Source organism: Panthera onca, chromosome D2, assembly GCF_046562875.1.
Source record: "Panthera onca isolate mPanOnc1 chromosome D2, mPanOnc1 haplotype 2, whole genome shotgun sequence".
Classification (NCBI taxonomy): Eukaryota; Metazoa; Chordata; class Mammalia; order Carnivora; family Felidae; genus Panthera; species Panthera onca.
The window spans coordinates 42,593,768-42,612,273 of NC_138349.1; the positions used below are offsets into that span (position 1 = coordinate 42,593,768).

Below are 18,506 nucleotides of genomic sequence, written 5' to 3' on the forward strand. Positions count from 1 at the left end.
TTGGAGTCCTGGCCCTGTCACATTGTGTGCATTTAGGATTAGCTTTTGATTTTCTGCAAAAACGGTCAGCTGGGGTTTTCATAGGGATGTTGCCGTCCTCACCATGGTGAGTGCTCCAGTCCAGGAATACTGACTGTCCACGGACTCGGGCGTCCTTTAAGGTCTTTCAGTAGTAGTTTGTAGTCTTCGATGCACAGATTTATACCACTTCTGACAAGTTCTTTCATAAATTGTGTGTGTGTGTGTGTGTGTGTGTGTGTGTGTGTGTGTGTGTGTGTATGCATGTGTGTGTTCTAAGGGATATTGGTCTGTAGGATTCTTTTCTTGCAATGTCTATGATATCAGGATAATACTGGCCTCACAGAATGAGTTAAGAGGTGTTCTCTCCTTGTGTCTTTTTTTTTTTTTAAAGCTTGTGAAGGTTGATGCTAATTCTGCTGTGTGAGTTTAGGTACCACCTTTGCAAATGGTGAAGTTCCCTTGCAATAACCTGATGTCTCCCTCCTTTTATTCCCCTAGTGTATCAGGCACCAGAATTGCCCTTTCAGCTCTTGCTCATGCTCTGTTAAAGCAACTGCACTCTCCAGCCAGTTTTTCACCTTCTTTATACTATTATGGGATTGAGTGATGGCATTTTAGCTTTCCTGAGGGTAGTTACATGTTCTACAAGGTATGGACTTTCAGACCTGTTCTCTGTAAGATATTTGAGAATTTTTCTGCAACTCAGGAACTATTTGTGATCTGAATGTCGATTTTTGTGTGGAATAGAAAACTCACAAGCCTAATAATATTTTGTGACTTTGGCGTTGGGTAGAGAGAGCTGTCTCACCTTAGGCTGTCTAGATGAATTGAGGTTTTTGAGAAGCAATGTATCATGGTACATTTCTGATTTACAAACTATATTCCTCATACTTGCTCCTTGCCAATAGCCCTTCTCCAACTGGAATTGTTATTTGAGCCAACAAGGTTACTTGACCCTTGATATTGCTAAAATACTTTTGTAGATAACCACCAGAAGGATTCAGGAGCAATTTGTCATTGATACCTTGGGAGAAAAGCAGTATGATTAAACAAATCTTTACTGACATCCTCGAAGTATGTCACTCTAAAGGAATGGACATCATGAGCAAATGGGGATGGTAGAGCCCTTTTGTCAGAGGATGAGGCTAGAATGTGGAATGAATCCTTCCAAGTAGGAGAGTTATATGGAAGGAGAGTAACTTTGGGGAAGTCAGACTTCATGAGGTTTAGAAGCTGCCTAAAGGAAAGGGTACTCAACTCAGGAGTGTGACAGATTGCTGGGAGGAGGGGCAGGACTGTAAAAGCAAGGCTTGACCACTTCGCAGTTGTCTTATGCCATCTTGTGTCCATCGCATCACAACTTGTGCAGAGAAACACATCACCTAGGATCTGGGCGTCTGAGATGTAGGAAAATACTAAAACGTACCTTGTTCTATTGGTTAAAAAGTAAAAAATGTAGAACTCAGGGACAGCCCTTAGAAAGAACTTTATTTGAGAGACTTAATAGTTTAATCATTTGGGGCGCCTGGATGGCTCAGTCGGTTAGGCGGCCGACTTCGGCTCAGGTCATGATCTCGCGGTCCGTGAGTTCTAGCCCCGCGTCGGGCTCTGTGCTGACAGCTCAGGGCCTGGAGCCTGCTTCATATTCTGTGTCTCCTTCTCTCTGATCCTCCCCTGTTCATGCTCTGTCTCTCCCTGTCTCAAAAATAAATAAACGTTAAAAAAAATTTTTAAATAGTTTAATCATTTTTAAAGTTGTTGTTTTCCTTTTTATGAAGGTAATGAGTTTGTATGATACAATTGACACAATATAGAAAGTTATAAACAAGGCCGAAATGGAAACCTAGTGAACAAGTGTGAGCGTGTCCTTCCAAACTTCTGCACGCAGACAGTGTATACACGTGGAAGGATAGATGCTTAGATATTACACAGATCTAACTAGAGAGGGAAAAAGAATTTTATTTAAATAGGAACATACTATATACGTGCTATATGAAATCTCCTTTTTTTCCACGTGTGTTTCGGTGAATATTTTTTACATAGATACACCGTATTTTATTTATTTATTTATTATTTTTTTTTAATTTTTTTAACGTTTATTTATTTTTGAGACAGAGAGAGACAGCATGAATGGGGGAGGGTCAGAGAGAGAGGGAGACACAGAATCCGAAACAGGCTCCAGGCTCTGAGCTGTCAGCACAGAGCCCGATGCGGGGCTCGAACTCACGGACCGTGAGATCATGACCTGAGCCGAAGTCGGACACTGAACCGACTGAGCCACTCAGGCGCCCCCACCGTATTTTATTTAGTTGACTCACTAGATACTTAGGTTGTTTTGATTCTTACTATTTCGAGAGATGTATCTCTGTGTATCCCTACTTTGGCCGATTTGAGTAGGCATCATTTAACGCATTTTTATCTGAGATCTCAGTGTGGCCATCAGTATTAGTGCTGTCACTAGACTTTTTGTTGTTGTTGCTGCTGCCTGTGGACTAACTTCTTATTATCCTCAAACTTTTTAATTTTCTGTGATCTGAGGAATTGAAAGCTAAGGTTTAAAATTGCATACACTGAGTAAGCTTTGAACAACAGGCCAAAGCACAGGTGTGAAGGTATTAATGGGACTTAATTCAGTTGCTTCAACAATGTGTCTTTTTCTTCTTTTCCTACTTGGTGGGGAGGGCTTACCCATCCCTACCCCGCCCCCAGAAGTGATGTGTTTCTGTGCTGTCTCAGACTCATACACTCCCTAACCGTAAGAGTCATCCTTCTGTAGGGCAAGATGGTACTGTTTACTCTAACTGCAGTTCAAGGAACTGACATCAAGAGGGGTACACTGATTTGCTTATGCTCACATGTTCAGAAGTTCAGTTGAGTGGCTCACATCTGTCACAGCAGAGCTAACCTCCAAACATAGAGCAAGGAAACGCCACCGTAAGAAATTACTATGTAACAGTGTGTGTGTATAATTGTGTAGCGAAACATTTAGCAAATATTTCAATTAGTGGCTAATTTCAACTAATGGCTTCAATTAGTTACACAGATGAAATCTAAAGTTTTCTAACAGTGGTAGCTTTGTTATTATAGAAAATCCCAAGGATCTATGTGTTTGAGAGGAGTTTATCTTAAAAGCTGCCCTTTCCTTGTGCCCCAGGTCCTGGCATCGATGTGCCTGCCCCAGACATGAGCACAGGCGAGCGGGAGATGTCCTGGATTGCTGATACCTATGCCAGCACCATCGGGCACTATGTAAGTACCCACCGAAGGTCCTGAGGGCCTCATTCGCCATCTACGAGAAATAGCAGTTAAGCTCATTGTATGTGGAAGGTGAGAATCCTCTGGGTTTTTCTCCTCTCCTTTAATCATGTCTTGATTGGCATATTATTTTACTTCCCTCTCTCCAGTCATAAACCATAAATGTAGTGAATATGGCCTGAGCTTTCATTTACATGCCTCCCCATCCCGAAAGCTGGGATGGAACCTCGAAAACGGATCACCTGCTAGGCAGAGCAGGACATGCTGCAAGACACTAGAAGGGAAGTAAAGAAGCAGATGAGGTATGGAGATAGTGTAATACAGAGATGGAGTTACATCTCTGAAAGAAGGCTTCCTGGATGAGGTGTCTGGGCTAGACCTTGAAAATGGGTAGAATTTGAACACGGAGGTTGCGGGGATAGGAGGAGAAACAGTAGAGCTCAGACCGTTAGGAGATGAGGCATATTAGAAGGGTGATAGAAGAGCGAGGAAATACATGAACTAGGACAAAAATACTCAAGGCCAGTGAGAGGGGAGCCTCTGGTGCTGACCCTGTCTTGGGGGCTGAGGGGGCTGGTGGTGTTGGGCTGCCCAGGGGCCCTGGGGGCTAGGGAGAAGCAGTGGTGCATGGCAGAGATAGGCTCCGCAGGACTCCAGTGGATGTGTGTCATCAAGGAGCAGGAGACCTGGGAAGACTTGAATCTAGGGGACTGAGCAGAAGTAGTGCCACTAATGCGGAACACAAAAAGAAAAGCCAACTTTCCGTTCTTGGAAAAGGGTTGGAACCTTGAAAAACATTTAAGGGGTAGGAATCGAAAGGGAGTTGAAAAGACGTACATTAAAAATGCATACAAGGAGTACCTCTGCCACGCAAGCAGGGTTTCCAGTACAGTTGGGATAAATGAGAGCAGGCGAAGTTCTCATGCTGCGAAAAGGTGTAAGGGGGCCTGGCCAAGCCTTTGCAGGTGACATCAGAAAAGGCCTCCGTGAAGGAGTAAGCTTCTATTCTGCACTCTGAACATCGAATAGGATCAGCTGGGGAATGGGTGGGGGTGCGAGTGTGGGAGGCAGAAGGAACCACTGAGCAAAGTTCTGGAATGCAGAAGAGGGGAACCTGAGACTGAGAGGAGACTGTGGTAGCCAGAGGGGAAAGTGAGAGAGTAGGGCGCAGGAGAGGCCAGTTAGAGGAAGGTCGGACTAGATCATCACCCCACGAATGACAGCAGAGACTCTGGTTCTTTGTCCTGAAACCAGAAGGAAGCTGGGGACTGCTAACTATAAGCAGGTGTGAGGCATTTTGAGTGCCACTCTGTGTGCAGCAGAGAATTGGGACTGATGGGGGCAGGACACCATACAGGAGCCCAGAAGAGAGGGGGTACTGGTCTGCCCTGGAGCTGGGGAGAAATGGATGGACTAAAGAGGGATTTAGAGGGAAAGCAGTCAGTCACAGAAGAATGAGAAGTGCTAAGAGTTCCATGTGGTGATGTTAAGGGAGGGGTTTCTGGGAAGAGACCAGTTCAGCAACTAGATCATTCATGGGACGGAGATTGGAGCCAGGCTGCAAGGGGGTGTTGAGAGAGGGAAGTAGGGCATGAAGAGTAGCCTTCCCTGAGAAAAATGGCACTGGACAGCAGAGAGAAGACTTGAAAGGTGGCTGTTGCCCAAAGAGAAAGGTTTTTGTTGTTTTGTTGCCATCTGGCTATGGCCCCAGATTCCTCCATGTGAGAGACGATGGGAGAAAGGTGTGAACAGTAGAGGTAGCAGAATCTTCCAAGGGAACAAAGTCCTCATGAATTTTCCTTTTAAGGGCCTTAGTGGAAAGATGAGCCTTGGAGAAGAGAAATATTCCCTCCTGAGAAGAAGGAAGGGGGCTGCAGCATTCAGGGGAGGAATTCAGACCCCGGGCTGATGTCTGAATTTCTGAGGGAGTGCAGTCTGTGGGTGGGAGCACGGGTGGGCAGCCTGGATTCTCAGGCTCCCTCACACACCAGCTCTGTGACCCATGACAGGTGCGTAGAGCTCTCTGTGCCTCCGTCTCCTCGTGTGTAAGACGACAATGTAATAGCACCCAGTGGGGGTTAAGTGGCTAGTAATATAATGCACTTAAAACAGCACCCACTCCTTAGTAAAACACACAGTATTACATCAGGTGAATTGCATAAATCCCTGAAATGAAACAGGAGCAGTATGAGACTCTTGAAAGAATTTTTATTTCAACTGCCACTCCCTAAAATGATGCTTTTCCATGTCACCTTTTGATGTTAAATGAGTTCTGGATATGGTCTCTCATTCGTTTTAAGCGAGACACTAGACTGAAGAGTGCAGAGTAGTGGGCCATGTATCAATCATTATTTGTGGCTCATTCCCAGTGGTTAACAACAAAAGGAAATTTTGTGAGGCTCTGCCAGCAAACCCCGGTGAAAGACTTCCTTCTTAAAGTGACACCAAAATCAGGGCCTAAAAGTAAGGAAGCTACAGTTTTTCTGATTTCCAGATGTAGACCTGAACATGCTGCAACTTGTGTCTAATCCTGCCCAGAGGCACAGGCCTGGGAGGGAGGGGTGTTGTCGGTGGGCTCCCGGGACAGTCAGGTGTGCTGGGGGGCTGGGGGGCTGGACAGCTGGGCAGCTGGCGCCGGGCCTGACCTCGACAGGACTGTGGCTCCAGCATTTGCATTTGCACTGTTTAAAAGCATTTGGCACTAGGTTTGCAATTCTGCGTTCACAAGTGTTAATTATTCATGAAGGCAAACTGTGGGAAAACTACTAATTTCTGTAAATCACTTTACTAACTACTTTCTCTTTTTTTAGCTTTTATTCTTTTTGCTGGCAGTTATGCAGCTAATATAATTCTAAGTTGTCCTGGTAAAAATAGTTAAACAATACAGATAAAATCCAGGTCACTTTTTAACTCACCCAGCTAGAACATCTATTGGAGAGTAGGACTATGGTGTGAAGTAAGGCACTTCATCTTACTTTACATGGGTAACAGAGTGCCCCACGAGTTTATTAAGTAGCCATACCATCCATACTTTATCCACGAATTTGAAATGCCTCCTTCATTTTGTGTTGGTTTCCTGTATGTGGTAGGACTGTCTAGTTTCTCCTGCTCCACTGATCAGTCTGTCTCTCCTGCACTGTTCTGGCTGATACAGTTGACGGTATATTTGATATACCTCGGAAAGGACGCTCTCCCAAGCCCTTTCATTTTCCTAATATGGTTGTTTCTGAACAAGAATACATGGTCAGTTCACAGACTACAGAAAGTCGGGTGGTGAAGACAGATCCTCTCCCACCCTGCTTTCCAGAGCACACTGCTGCCACCAGAGGCCCTCCCCTCACGGTGTAGGCAGGAGCGGCTCCGTCTCACCCACATATACCTTTCTGCTTCCCTAACCCCAACGATACCATACTAAGTGCACAAAAAAATGTGACTTCCTACAAATAGAATCTTTGGATTAATGGGTATTTTTATTTGGTAGGTATTCCTGCAAACCCCTTAGTTATTTTGTCTTTTTTTTTAATTTCTTGAATACTTTTGTTAATCCACTCTTTTATTTGAACTTGAATATTATCTTTTAAAGTTTTTTTTTTTTTAGGGGCGCCTGGGTGGCTCAGTCGGTTAAGCATCCGACTTCGACTCAGGTCATGATCTCACAGTTGGTGAGTTCAAGCCCCGCATCGGGCTCTGCACTCACAGCTCAGAGCCTGGAGCCTGCTTCAGATTCTGTGTCTCCCTCTGTCTCTCTGCCCCTCCCCTGCTTGTGCTCATTCTCTCTCTCTCTCTCTCTCTCAGAAATAAACATTTTTAAAAAATAAAGTTCTTTTTTTTTAAGTGGCATTTTATTGAATTTCTAAATTAGTTGAGCAGAAGAGTATCTTAACCGTATCGAGTGTTCCCATCTAACCGAGAACACCATAATATCTCTTCCTACTTAGGCTCCATTTTGGTGACGAGCTCAAGTTTTATAGTAGATTTTAAGACACATGTGAGATGTGTACTCCAACTTAATAGGGCTTAAATATTTTTGAGGGAATAATATTTTAAGCAGAACTATCTCTAGTTTCGTGATATAATTATTTGTACTTGATGATGTTAAATTCCTAAAAACCTTGTTTATCCCATTGGACAATATAGTCTATTTTATTATATATTTTCTAAGAATAGAAATCTGAAAAAGTAAGTTTTCTCCCTATTGGTGAATGTGTACCATGAGCACACACATAGTCTTAATGAGCATATTAGTTAGAAATGTGACATCTTGACTTTTTCTTGCAGGATATTAATGCCCATGCCTGTGTTACTGGTAAGCCCATCAGTCAGGGTGGAATCCATGGACGGATCTCTGCTACTGGCCGGGGAGTTTTCCATGGAATTGAAAACTTCATCAATGAAGCTTCTTACATGAGTATTTTAGGAATGACACCAGGGTTTGGAGACAAAACGTTTGTTGTTCAGGTAAGAATGTTTGCTTTTTTAAAGAATAACTGATCTACATAAAGGAAGTTTTTCAGTGTTTTTAGATTTACAGTTTTTAAAATGTCATTCTTTTGAATCTTTTAAATTCTAGAGTGAATGTTTTCAGAGTAATACATGCCTTATTTTTTGAACCTTGGTATAATTCGTGTGACTAGTACCAATTTAAGTATCTTGCAGATACATATGAAACTATCACCAACTTCTTTGGGTCAAAGTTTAAATTGAATTTTAAACTTTGAATTAAAAGTTGAATATTTCAACTTTGAGGAAGAATGGGCTTGCTATTTGGATATTTTACGGAGTGGAATCTAAATTAAGTTGAATGCTACTTTTTTATTTTTGTTTTTGAATCCTATTTTGAAATAGAATAGAATTCATATGCCTCCCAGTGAGTGACTTTATGTTGTTACAACCATAGGACACCTGGTCATCAGGGCCTGAGGATTGGGGTGGCATGACTGACCACTGCCAGTTCTTTATAAGCCACAAGGCTGCACCAAACTAAAGTTCTTTGGGACCCATTATCACAAATTAATGGGTTCCACGTTCTGAAACAAATTGCTAAAGAGAAGCGATTTAGTACATTGTTTCTTATGGCAAAGGATTCTGAGAATTCTTCCTAAACTTACAGAAGGGGTACTGGTCAGAATCGACTTTACCATGTGCACTAAGACTTCAGTTTCTATATCACGTGTAATTGTTCTTTACAGGGATTTGGGAATGTGGGCCTGCACTCTATGAGATATTTACATCGTTTCGGTGCTAAATGTATTGGTGTTGGTGAATCTGATGGGAGCATATGGAATCCAGATGGTATTGACCCAAAGGAACTGGAAGACTTCAAATTGGTATGTCAATCTAATATCTCAATAGTCTGACTACCCTGAATATTGTAAAGTTGAAATAAGTCTTATTAAAATCTATTTCCATTGTTTACTTTTTAAAATGTAATCCAAAGAGCTCTTAAGAGATGAGTCTTCATGTCATAGGCTCTAAACATAAACATTTAAACAGTGATGTAGCCATTAATTCTGATTTTTCAATCAATTTCAGCAACATGGATCAATCCTGGGCTTCCCCAAGGCAAAACCCTATGAAGGGAGCATCTTGGAGGCTGACTGTGACATACTGATCCCTGCTGCCAGCGAGAAGCAGCTGACCAAGTCCAATGCACCCAGAGTCAAAGCCAAGGTGAGAGCATGATAGAACCTGAGCTCAGCCTTACCAATGTAGAATGCCCTGAGGGTCATAGAAAAGCTCTTAGTTGGCTTTCCTTTTTTTTTACACCTTTATTGGGATATAATTCACATACCATACAGTTCACCCAAGTGTAAAATTTCATAGCTTTTCGTATATTCGCAGTTATGCAGGCATCCATCACCATGAGTTTCCTCTTAAACCAAGCTTCCAAAAAGCAGTTAGGAAAATAGAAAGGTGAAAAATAATTGTATACGCTTTATAGAACAAAATAACTCTTAATAATTGTATTCAAACTGCAGTTCTGCCTCTTCCCGCCCCCACTCCCCTGCCCATCCCCCTGCCCATACACACACACACCTCTTGCACCTGCTGGAGGGATTTGTGGTGATGTTGGTATTTCTGTATGTCCTGACTCTCTTGCAGATCATTGCTGAGGGTGCCAATGGGCCGACAACTCCAGAGGCTGATAAGATCTTCCTGGAGAGGAACATTATGGTGATTCCAGTAAGTCATCTATCTGTGTTTGCCAGGTTTTAAATGTACTTGAAACCCTAACTGTGTTCTGTGAGGAATTGTGGGGAGAAGAAGATCGTCATTCATTTCCCAAGCTATAGTGAATTCTTCATCTGTATTTTGCTTTTAAGTAAATAAAGTAGAAGCATGCTTAGTATAAAAAGCCTATCAATTTTCACTTTGACCTGAACTTTTTCTTCCAACTTCAGGCTCTTTCTTGAGTATGTATTTAGCCTTCTTAAGAATCTAATCATAGGGGTGCCTTGGTGGCTCAGTTAGTTAAGCATCCGCCACTTGATTTCAGCTCGGGTCATGAGCCCATAGTAGTGGGATCAAGCCCTGTGTCAGGCTTGTGCTGACAGTACTGAGCCTGCTTGGGATTCTCTCTCTCTGCCCCTCCCCGCCTCGCTCATGTGCACACTCTCACTCTCAAAATAAATACATAAACTTTAAAAAAAGAATCCAATTATATAAATGTACATTGTGCTAGAAATACAAATTCTAACGTGAACAATGAGGTTTCGTGTAATTTCTAACCTTATGCATTTCAAATGTCCCTTGCTGCTTTACTCAGAAAGCTAGTATGAGGAATATGTGTTTCGGTTTTCACTGGGTAAGCATGGGGTTATTTTCAAGTGGAAGTTAGTGTGGACTTACGATGCATTTAGGACTTTTGCTGAAAACACTTAAGAAATTCAGTTTAGCTGAAACAGACTGCCCTTAGGTAGTAGGAGAAGGAACGCTGATCTGGTGAGGCACCCTGTGGACAATCCAGTGCATCGTTGAGTGGGCAAACAGTTTTGTCTAAAAACTTCTTTGGGAAAGAAGCTCTAACCATAGTTGATCAAATGCTTGTTAGTTAATAAACAAAAAAGTTAATTTTTTTCAAAATGGAAAAAAAACTTCAGTGGATTAGGAAGGACATTAGTTAAATTTAAATGTGAAATTCCTTTTTTTTTAAATATATTTATTTATTTGGGGGAGAGTGCAAGCGGGGGAGAGGCAGAGAGTGGGGGACAGAGGATCCGAAGTGGGCTCTGCACTGACAGGCTGACAGTAGCGAGCCGATGCAGGGCTTGAACTCACAAACCGTGAGATCATGACCTGAGCCGAAGTCGGACACTGAATCGATTGAGTCACCCAGGTGCCCCTGAGTGTGAAATTCCTGATACAATCTAAGATATATTTGGGAAGTTTGAAGCTTAATCTGCTTTGATGTTAAAATGGATCTCTGATGTTCATTGAAAGCTTTCAGTAAAGCCATGATCTTCTCATTTCTTTGGTGTCTTCCCTGTCACATTTTTGTGTGTAGGATCTCTACTTGAACGCTGGAGGAGTGACAGTATCCTACTTTGAGTGGCTGAAGAATCTAAATCACGTCAGCTATGGTCGTTTGACCTTCAAATATGAAAGGGATTCTAACTACCACTTGCTCAGTGAGTTCTGATGACCTTGTTCAAAAACAATCTTTGGGGCCAGCTAAAAGGCTAGAACTAGCTTACACTTGAAAAGGACTGTTCGCTTTTTGTAATCCTAGAGAATTTAATCTCAGAACAGAAAATCATATTCTTCTCTCTCATGAGTCTTAGGACCAAAAATTATATTCAGGTGTTTACCCTGTGATATAATGTTTCTATAACATCATCTATAAGTTAATAAATATAGAGTATCCTTTTAAGCCAGGAACTCCTAGTGAGACTCATCCATTCCAGTCTCTGGTTGCTCCTAGTAAAGGCCTTTCTAGCGTCAAGAATTTTTGGAGTCTTCTGATGCGAGTGTGGTTTTTCCTTGACGAGAGTAGCTCCAGAGTTAATGGTCCAGTCTCATCAGGCTGGAATAAGACCAAGACCTCCAACCGAGCTTTACTCAGCCCTCTCTGAGAATCTGGGTGAAGTGTTCCATCGATTTCCGTTTCTTTTTCCCTCAGCATTTTCTTTTTAACAGAGCCAAGGAAAAACCGTGGTAATGGGTGTTATGGAAACAGAGGAGTGACCTAAATTCACATTTATGTAGGAATTTGGCAAAGTGCTTTATTCCCTTTTAACAGAGTTTTAAATGATTAACCCTTTTATGTCATTAGTGTTGAAGGTTTCTAAACTCTGTATTCGTTTTTGGGTTGTGGATATAGTTTGAGACTACTTTTGGTTGTATTTCAGTTTTGTTTTTTTTCCTACTAGCAATGTCTTAACTTCATCTCTTGGTTTTTTATAGTGTCTGTTCAAGAAAGTTTGGAAAGAAAATTTGGAAAGCATGGTGGAACTATTCCTGTTGTGCCCACAGCAGAGTTCCAAGACAGGATATCGGTGAGTGTGCTGTGACAGGATTACACTTTCCACACCCAGCCAGCTCTTACTTTAGACCCAGGCCAGTTGATTGGGGTTATGGGTGGTCAGCAACATGACAGTGATGATAGGCTCTGTGTGTGCTTTGTACGCTCCTCTCTCACTACATTCCAAATGTGGAGTAAGAAATTTAGTTTAAAATAAATATATTTAATGGTTCTTCCAATCTTGATCCCTGTGCAATACAGATGACTCAACAGGTGGTTCTAACCTAATTGTGCAGAATTACTATGTATCTCTTCAGCTCCAGAGAAATAGAATAGAGAAGTAAACATTAGGGGCGCCTGTCTGGCTCAGTCAGAAGAACATGGGACTCTTGATCTCTGAGCCCCACGTTAGGTGTAGAGATTACTTAAAAATAAATAATTAAATGAACTTCTAAAAAAAAAAAAAAATCTTTAAAATAAAAACAAAGTAAACATTAAATTGAACTATATGAAGAATTGAAATTGCTATGTGGGCATGAATAAGAGTGAAAGAAAGCAGGTGTGTGTGAATTAGCTGTTGACGGGACTGAGTGGTAGTGCTCACACGCCATGAAGGGAACTTCCCCAGTAAATGCCATAGACTTGAAAAGCAGAGTCAGGGGCGCCTGGGTGGCTCAGTCGGAGAAGCGTCTGACTTCGGATCAGGTCATGATCTCACGGTTTGTGAGTTCGAGGCCCATGTCAGGCTCTGTGCTGACAGCCTGGAACCTGCTTTGGATTCTGTGTCTCCCTCCTCCTCCTCCTCCTCCTCCTCCTTCTTCTTCTTCTTCTTCTTCTTCTTCTTCTTCTTCTTCTTCTTCTTCTCTCTCTCTCTCTCTCTCTCTCTCTCTCAAAAATAAAAGTAAAACATTAAAAAAAGAGAAAAGTCATAGGAAATAGGCCTAGAAAGGAAAGTGTTCAATCTCATTGTTAAAGAAATACAAATTAAAATAAGGTTTCTTTAATGTATTAAACTAGCAAAAACAATGGATCTTATACTCACCATGTCTGTAGCGAAACAGTTGTACCTTTATTTTGATGACAAGGCAGATTGGTGCAGCTCTTTAGAAATTTAAAGAGCTATTACAGTTTTCCTGCCCGTTGACACTATCCTAACATCCCCCCTGCAAATTTATCCTAAGGAAATAATTCTAAAGGAGAGAAATGGCTCCATGCAAGATGATGTCATTGGAACGGTGTTTGCAGTCAGGTTTTTTAATCAGGTTTGATAGTCTACATATACATGGCAGGGAAATGGCTAAGTTGTAATGTATCTTCTGAAATATTCAGTCATGGAAAGTAATGTAAGATTATATAACAACATGGGGAGCGGGGGAAGTTAAGGTTTTGTTTTGCAGAAGAAAAGATGCTTTTGCCACTCAGGGTATTAACCATCCCCCTAAATGAACCTTCATCTTTCCCGGACCATGTCTCTGTTAGCTGCGGTCCCTTTGTCTGCGGTGCCCTGACCCGCTCCCTGCTTAGGTAGCCCGCCCCTGAGGATCCCGCTGTGGGCCGGAATCGCACACATCCTTCCACCACACGTATCCAGGCAGCCCTTGCTATGGCCACCACCCCTAGATGGGCTTCTTGCTCCTCCCTGTGGTCGCCTGTGTCCCAGCCCAGGCCTGGCATGCAGCTGTCGCTCAGGCCGAAACCTGAGGAGGAGTGCAGAGGAGGACAGCCAGTTAGTTAGGGAGGCAGCCCGATGGCTTGCTGTTTGTGCTCTCTGAAAATAACCTTTGCCAGGACACTGGCCTTTCAGTGCTTCAAATTCCGGACCTTAATCCTGTGTCTCACCTCTTACTGAATGACTTGTCGCAGGAGTTTTGTAGTAAGTTTAAAAAACAGGGTTTTTTCCCCAGCTCCTTCCCTCCAGTTCCCCCTCCACAGCCGTGCTCTGGCCCTTCCAGGCCCCACATTATTGACCGTCTTTTCACTGTCCCCCCGGGATGTCCTCCGTTCTCTGAATTCCACACTCCGTCATTACAGTCACTCCGGCTTGTTTTGCTCAGCATACCCCTTGCTGACACCTGGACCCTCATGAAACCCAACCATGCTCCCTCCACACCTGCAGCCCTGTCACCATAATCCTGACCACGAAACTTAAGTGCGCAACCGGTGCTGTCCGGCAGTCATCCTACTTTTTCCTGGTCTTTCACTTTCTCATTCTTCTGATTGGCTGTATCACACGTTCTCCTCTTCTCTGTCCCCTGCACTCCAGCACCTGACCTGGGATCTGCCCACAGAGAAAACAGCAGTCAGAGAACTTCCCGGCACCCAACTCCGGGCGCCTGCACCCTGTCTCCTGTCACAGAGCGACTCCGTGTGCCTGCATCTAAGCCCATTCTCAGCTCCCCGGGTGCACTGCTCAAGTGTGCATCCTCCCCCTCCTCCATCATCAGTCACTCCTATCAGCGTGCCGAATGCGGTCTTAAAATGCGTCTCAATCCCAGCTCTCTTCCAAACTTTGTTCTTGCTGTGTTCATTTCCCTTTCCCTCACAGCAGACACCCTAAGAGTTGCGTCCACTGCGTCTCCAGTTCTCCTAGGCTCAAACCTGCCCTGGTGCCTACCACTCCACCACAACTCGTCTTGTGCAAGCACCAGCATCACTAGATCCAGTGACCGCTTTTCTGCCCTCATCTTACTTCTGTCAGCACCTGCTGTCACGAGTGATCATCCCCCCTGAAGCTAGTCTCCTAGCTTCTAGAACCCCACATCCTCACTGATTTTCTTCCTGCCTTTCCCTCACATTGCCTTCTGTGATCCTCACCACCTCGCCACACTCTTAACATGGCAAGGCCCCCGGCCCTGAATCACTGCTCTGTCTGAATTCAGAATCTTTGTGATCTCACCCAGACGTCCGGTTTTCGGTCCATGTGTAGGCTGCCTCCCCCGACTAGAATATAAACTCCACGAGAGCAGAGAATTTTCATTATTTGTTTTCTGCTTTGTGCCCTGTGCCTAGAAGAGTGCCTGGCACGTAGTAGCCACTCCATAAATGTTTGATGAGTAAATGAATGAGGGAGAGTAAGGCAGTACTGCACCTATAGAACAAGTTTTTTCTTCCTTAGTAGGACAGATCAAGGTTTGACCCAGCTGTTTGTTAACAGATACAAATGTATATAGAAATACACCTTCCGGCATACATAGAGTGCCAACTATGTGAAGATCAGAGTAGATCTCTGATCACATTTGGGTGGTGATCCACTTTTAAGTTTTCATCTCACATAGCAGGATATATGTTTGATAGCTAGGTAGGACATACTGGAATGGGGCAGTAGTTAACTGTCCTAAAATTGTATTGTAATTTATTTGTTTGTTTATTTATTTAGAGAGAAAGAGTGAGTGCACATGTGCACCTGTGCACAAGCAGAGGAGGAACAGAGAAAGAGAATCCCAAGCAGGCCCCACTCTGTCAGCACAGAGCCCAATGCGGGGCTCAATCTCAGGAACTATGAGATGTGTGACCTGAGCCAAAATCAAAAGTCAGATGCTTGACCAACTGAGCTACCCAGGCTCCCTGTCCTAAAATTTTAGAAAGCATTCCAAAAACCAAATTAGATACTTAGAGGAATCCATTGATACAAATTGACTTACAGAAATAATTGGCATTGGAACGAGATGAGCACTCCTGAGTACACAGCTGGGGTTCTGCCACAGAGCTACTGTTGGAGGGGGCCACACTCCTTTCTGTGCCCTGTGCGGTGTCCCTGTTAGCTGGGGCAGGTGTCCCTGTTAGCTGGGAAGAAGAGATGAACACTTGTTGCTGTGGGCATCTGCGAATCAGATGGGTGACCAGTGCTGGCCTCACTACTTGCCCTCCTGTTTCTTGTGCATACTTTTCTGTGTACGTTCATTTTACCATGATCTTATTTCAGGAGTATCTGTTCACCATCAAATGCAATGAAAACTAAACTGGGGTTAAAGCACAACTATTTAAATAGCTATCGAGATACTGTATGGAAATTAAATGTATTTTTGCCAAAAGACAAAACAATTCTGTCTGGCGGTATATTGACTTGAGAATCCCTTGTGCTCTTACAATTGAAGCATGTCTTTTTGTGGTTTTGTTAAACTTCTGGTCTTTTCCCTAACAGGGGGCATCCGAGAAAGACATCGTGCACTCTGGCTTAGCTTACACTATGGAGCGTTCTGCCAGGGTACGTGTGCAATGCTGTTTGCCTTTCTGCTGGTGACCTGCAGCACAGCTCAACCGTGTCACCTCAGCTGCCAGATTGTGTGTGCTGTGGTCGAAGACAGCAGTCTGTTTACACGTTCTTCATTCGTGTGTAGCAAAATGCATGCTTGTTCAGTCTTAAATGACGGGCAGTGTTTTCAGGGTGTTCAGTATGTCTGCTGGGCTTTGGGAAAGAAATGATAATACCAGGTTAGGCGGGAATGGTGTTCGGCAGTTAGCTTTAGCTAGACATCACACAGTCAGCCAAACTGGATTGCAGTTGAGTACACCACTCTCTTATCGCTGCAGGAAACTACCTCACTGGAGAATTTGGTATAAACAAAAGGTTTTTTGACCCCTTGCTCCTTATTTCAAGACCTTAAACGCACTTTGATGCATTTCCCTCATTTCTTCTTCAGTTCAAACTCTGTCCACCCACCCTTAAGTTGAAATAGCATAAGCAGCCATTGATGATGGTGCTCGTTGTTAATTTGTTATAACAATTTGTTGTCAATACAACTGATATACCGTAAATTCACCCTTTTAAAGTATACGGTCCACAGCCTTAAGCATATTCACAAAGCTCCAGCACATTTTCAGCACCCCATTCTGAGTTTTATAAAATTATCACCAAGTCTAACAAGGAGCTTACTCCAGATAACAGGGCGTCTAAAGGCCGGAGACAGCTCACATCTAAAGAGCAGCTCCTTACTGCTGCCTAGTCAGTGGCGTACTTTGGTTGCAGAGAACAGGTCCTTCCTGACGGGTTCTGTGCCTGAGTCCTGCGCTGCCATGGTGGCCGAGGCTCCTCGCACCGGGCCCACGTGTGCCCCGCATGCACACTTCACCATGTTTTCTCCTGCCTTTCAGCAAATCATGCGCACGGCTATGAAGTATAACCTGGGGTTAGACCTGAGAACGGCTGCCTATGTCAACGCCATTGAGAAAGTCTTCAAAGTATACAATGAAGCCGGTGTGACCTTCACCTAGATGGAGTGTGGCTGACCTCTTCACTGCCCTCTTCCCTCTTCATCTGCAGGCCCTTCACAAGTTTACATGTAACCACAGGAATCTGTCTCTCTCTCTCTCTCTCTCTCTTGACTTAATAGATAATGGACATCATTCTCAACAAGTCAGTCCAAATCAGGCCCTTTGAGAAAAAAGAAATTAAGGTTAGGGGATCATGTACAAGCTGATGAATACGAACATAGAAATTACCTAAGCCAGAGAGCGATTTGGGTATTTTGCCTTTAAATGAAAAGTCCCTTCCATCCGGCTATACCGCCTTGCTCCACGGCTGCTTCCCAGTACAGCCAGAGCTGTGGCTAGGAAAGCACCTGTCATCCAAGAGCAGTCAGTTGCTTATTACTTCAGCTCTGGACAAGTCTGAGACGTGCTGTAACTTTGATACATCTAAGTAGCAGGTGTGTGGCATTTTCAGAAGGTGGCATGGTCCTCAAGTGAGTTACTGGTATTTTTACATCAGCAAAATAACTCAATTTTACAGATTGCAACAAAAATAAAAGCTATTTCTCTTTATGCATTTTATTCTTTTAGAATAAAATAAGTATGTGCTGCTGTAATAAAATTGCCTTTAATCACTTAATAAGCCTAACCTTGACTCAAGCAGTGAATGCCTATAAACATAATAAATGAAAAAGCTAGTATTTTTATAACATAAAACAGTATCATTTATAGCTTATCAGTCATGTATTGTCCAGCAAAAATAAAAGGCCCGATGGAGAATTAAGTTATCTTCATAACTGCAAATGATGGAGGCTATTTTTGTTAAGACTGTCAGAATTCACTAACCACAATTATGACATATAGTCCAAAGAGTGCAGTAACCTCCTTATCATGTTAATTAATCGTTCTCTGTTGAAGATCTACTGTGTTGTCTAATTGAACAATAATTCAAGTAGAGCGTCCCAGAAAAAATACCACTTGGGCTCCCACTTTGGAGTCTTGCTGGCGACTCTGAGCCGTGCCAATGGCCCCGACTCGCCCTGACTTTGTGTCCTCTGTTAGAGGCCTGTATTCTGCACACAGCTTCATTACCAGTGGGCTGAAAACAACCTTGGGTTGAGTGTTTTGTTTGGGGGTTATTTCGCCAAGGCCTTTTGAACAGTAGTGTCCCAATGAAGTACTAGATATTATTTATGTAAGAATGAGCTTTTTTTTTTTTTTAAACGACAATATCCTTTCAGAAATTTCTAACTACTTTGTAACTGCATGACTTAACCTGGTGATAAAAGCAGTTATTAAAAGTCTACCTTTTCCAAAGCTTGTGTTTCTCTTCTGTGTTTTTATATTTGATAGTATCTCTTTTAGTAAATAATAAAACTACAGTTGGGTTTCTAAGGACTTTTGCAACAACCACCTATGTACCACTTCTTTCCACTACATTATGAGCTGCCCAGATTTTATTAGTGAATTCTTTTGTGTTTCATTCTGTTAAATAGTATCAATGGCTATTCTTGGAAGAGGTTTTAGTGCTCATAACTGATATACTGAAGTAATTCTTAGTGTCTCTTTTTAATGAAGGACA

The 18,506-nt window shown here is 43.0% G+C and overlaps 1 protein-coding gene across 1 annotated transcript in view; it reads left to right on the plus strand.

The window, feature by feature from the left end:
• GLUD1 (glutamate dehydrogenase 1) overlaps positions 1–18,241 on the plus strand; it is a 37,670-nt gene extending 19,429 nt beyond the window's left edge. Inside the window, exons 5-13 of the mRNA XM_060642267.3 lie at positions 3,176–3,270; positions 7,555–7,734; positions 8,466–8,603; positions 8,809–8,946; positions 9,379–9,459; positions 10,781–10,904; positions 11,680–11,771; positions 15,879–15,941; positions 16,829–18,241. Coding sequence (XP_060498250.3) covers positions 3,176–3,270; positions 7,555–7,734; positions 8,466–8,603; positions 8,809–8,946; positions 9,379–9,459; positions 10,781–10,904; positions 11,680–11,771; positions 15,879–15,941; positions 16,829–16,948 — 1,031 coding nt within the window. The 3' untranslated portion in view covers positions 16,949–18,241. The remainder of the gene's footprint in view (positions 1–3,175; positions 3,271–7,554; positions 7,735–8,465; positions 8,604–8,808; positions 8,947–9,378; positions 9,460–10,780; positions 10,905–11,679; positions 11,772–15,878; positions 15,942–16,828) is intronic.
• The last annotated feature ends 265 nt before the right edge of the window (positions 18,242–18,506 follow it).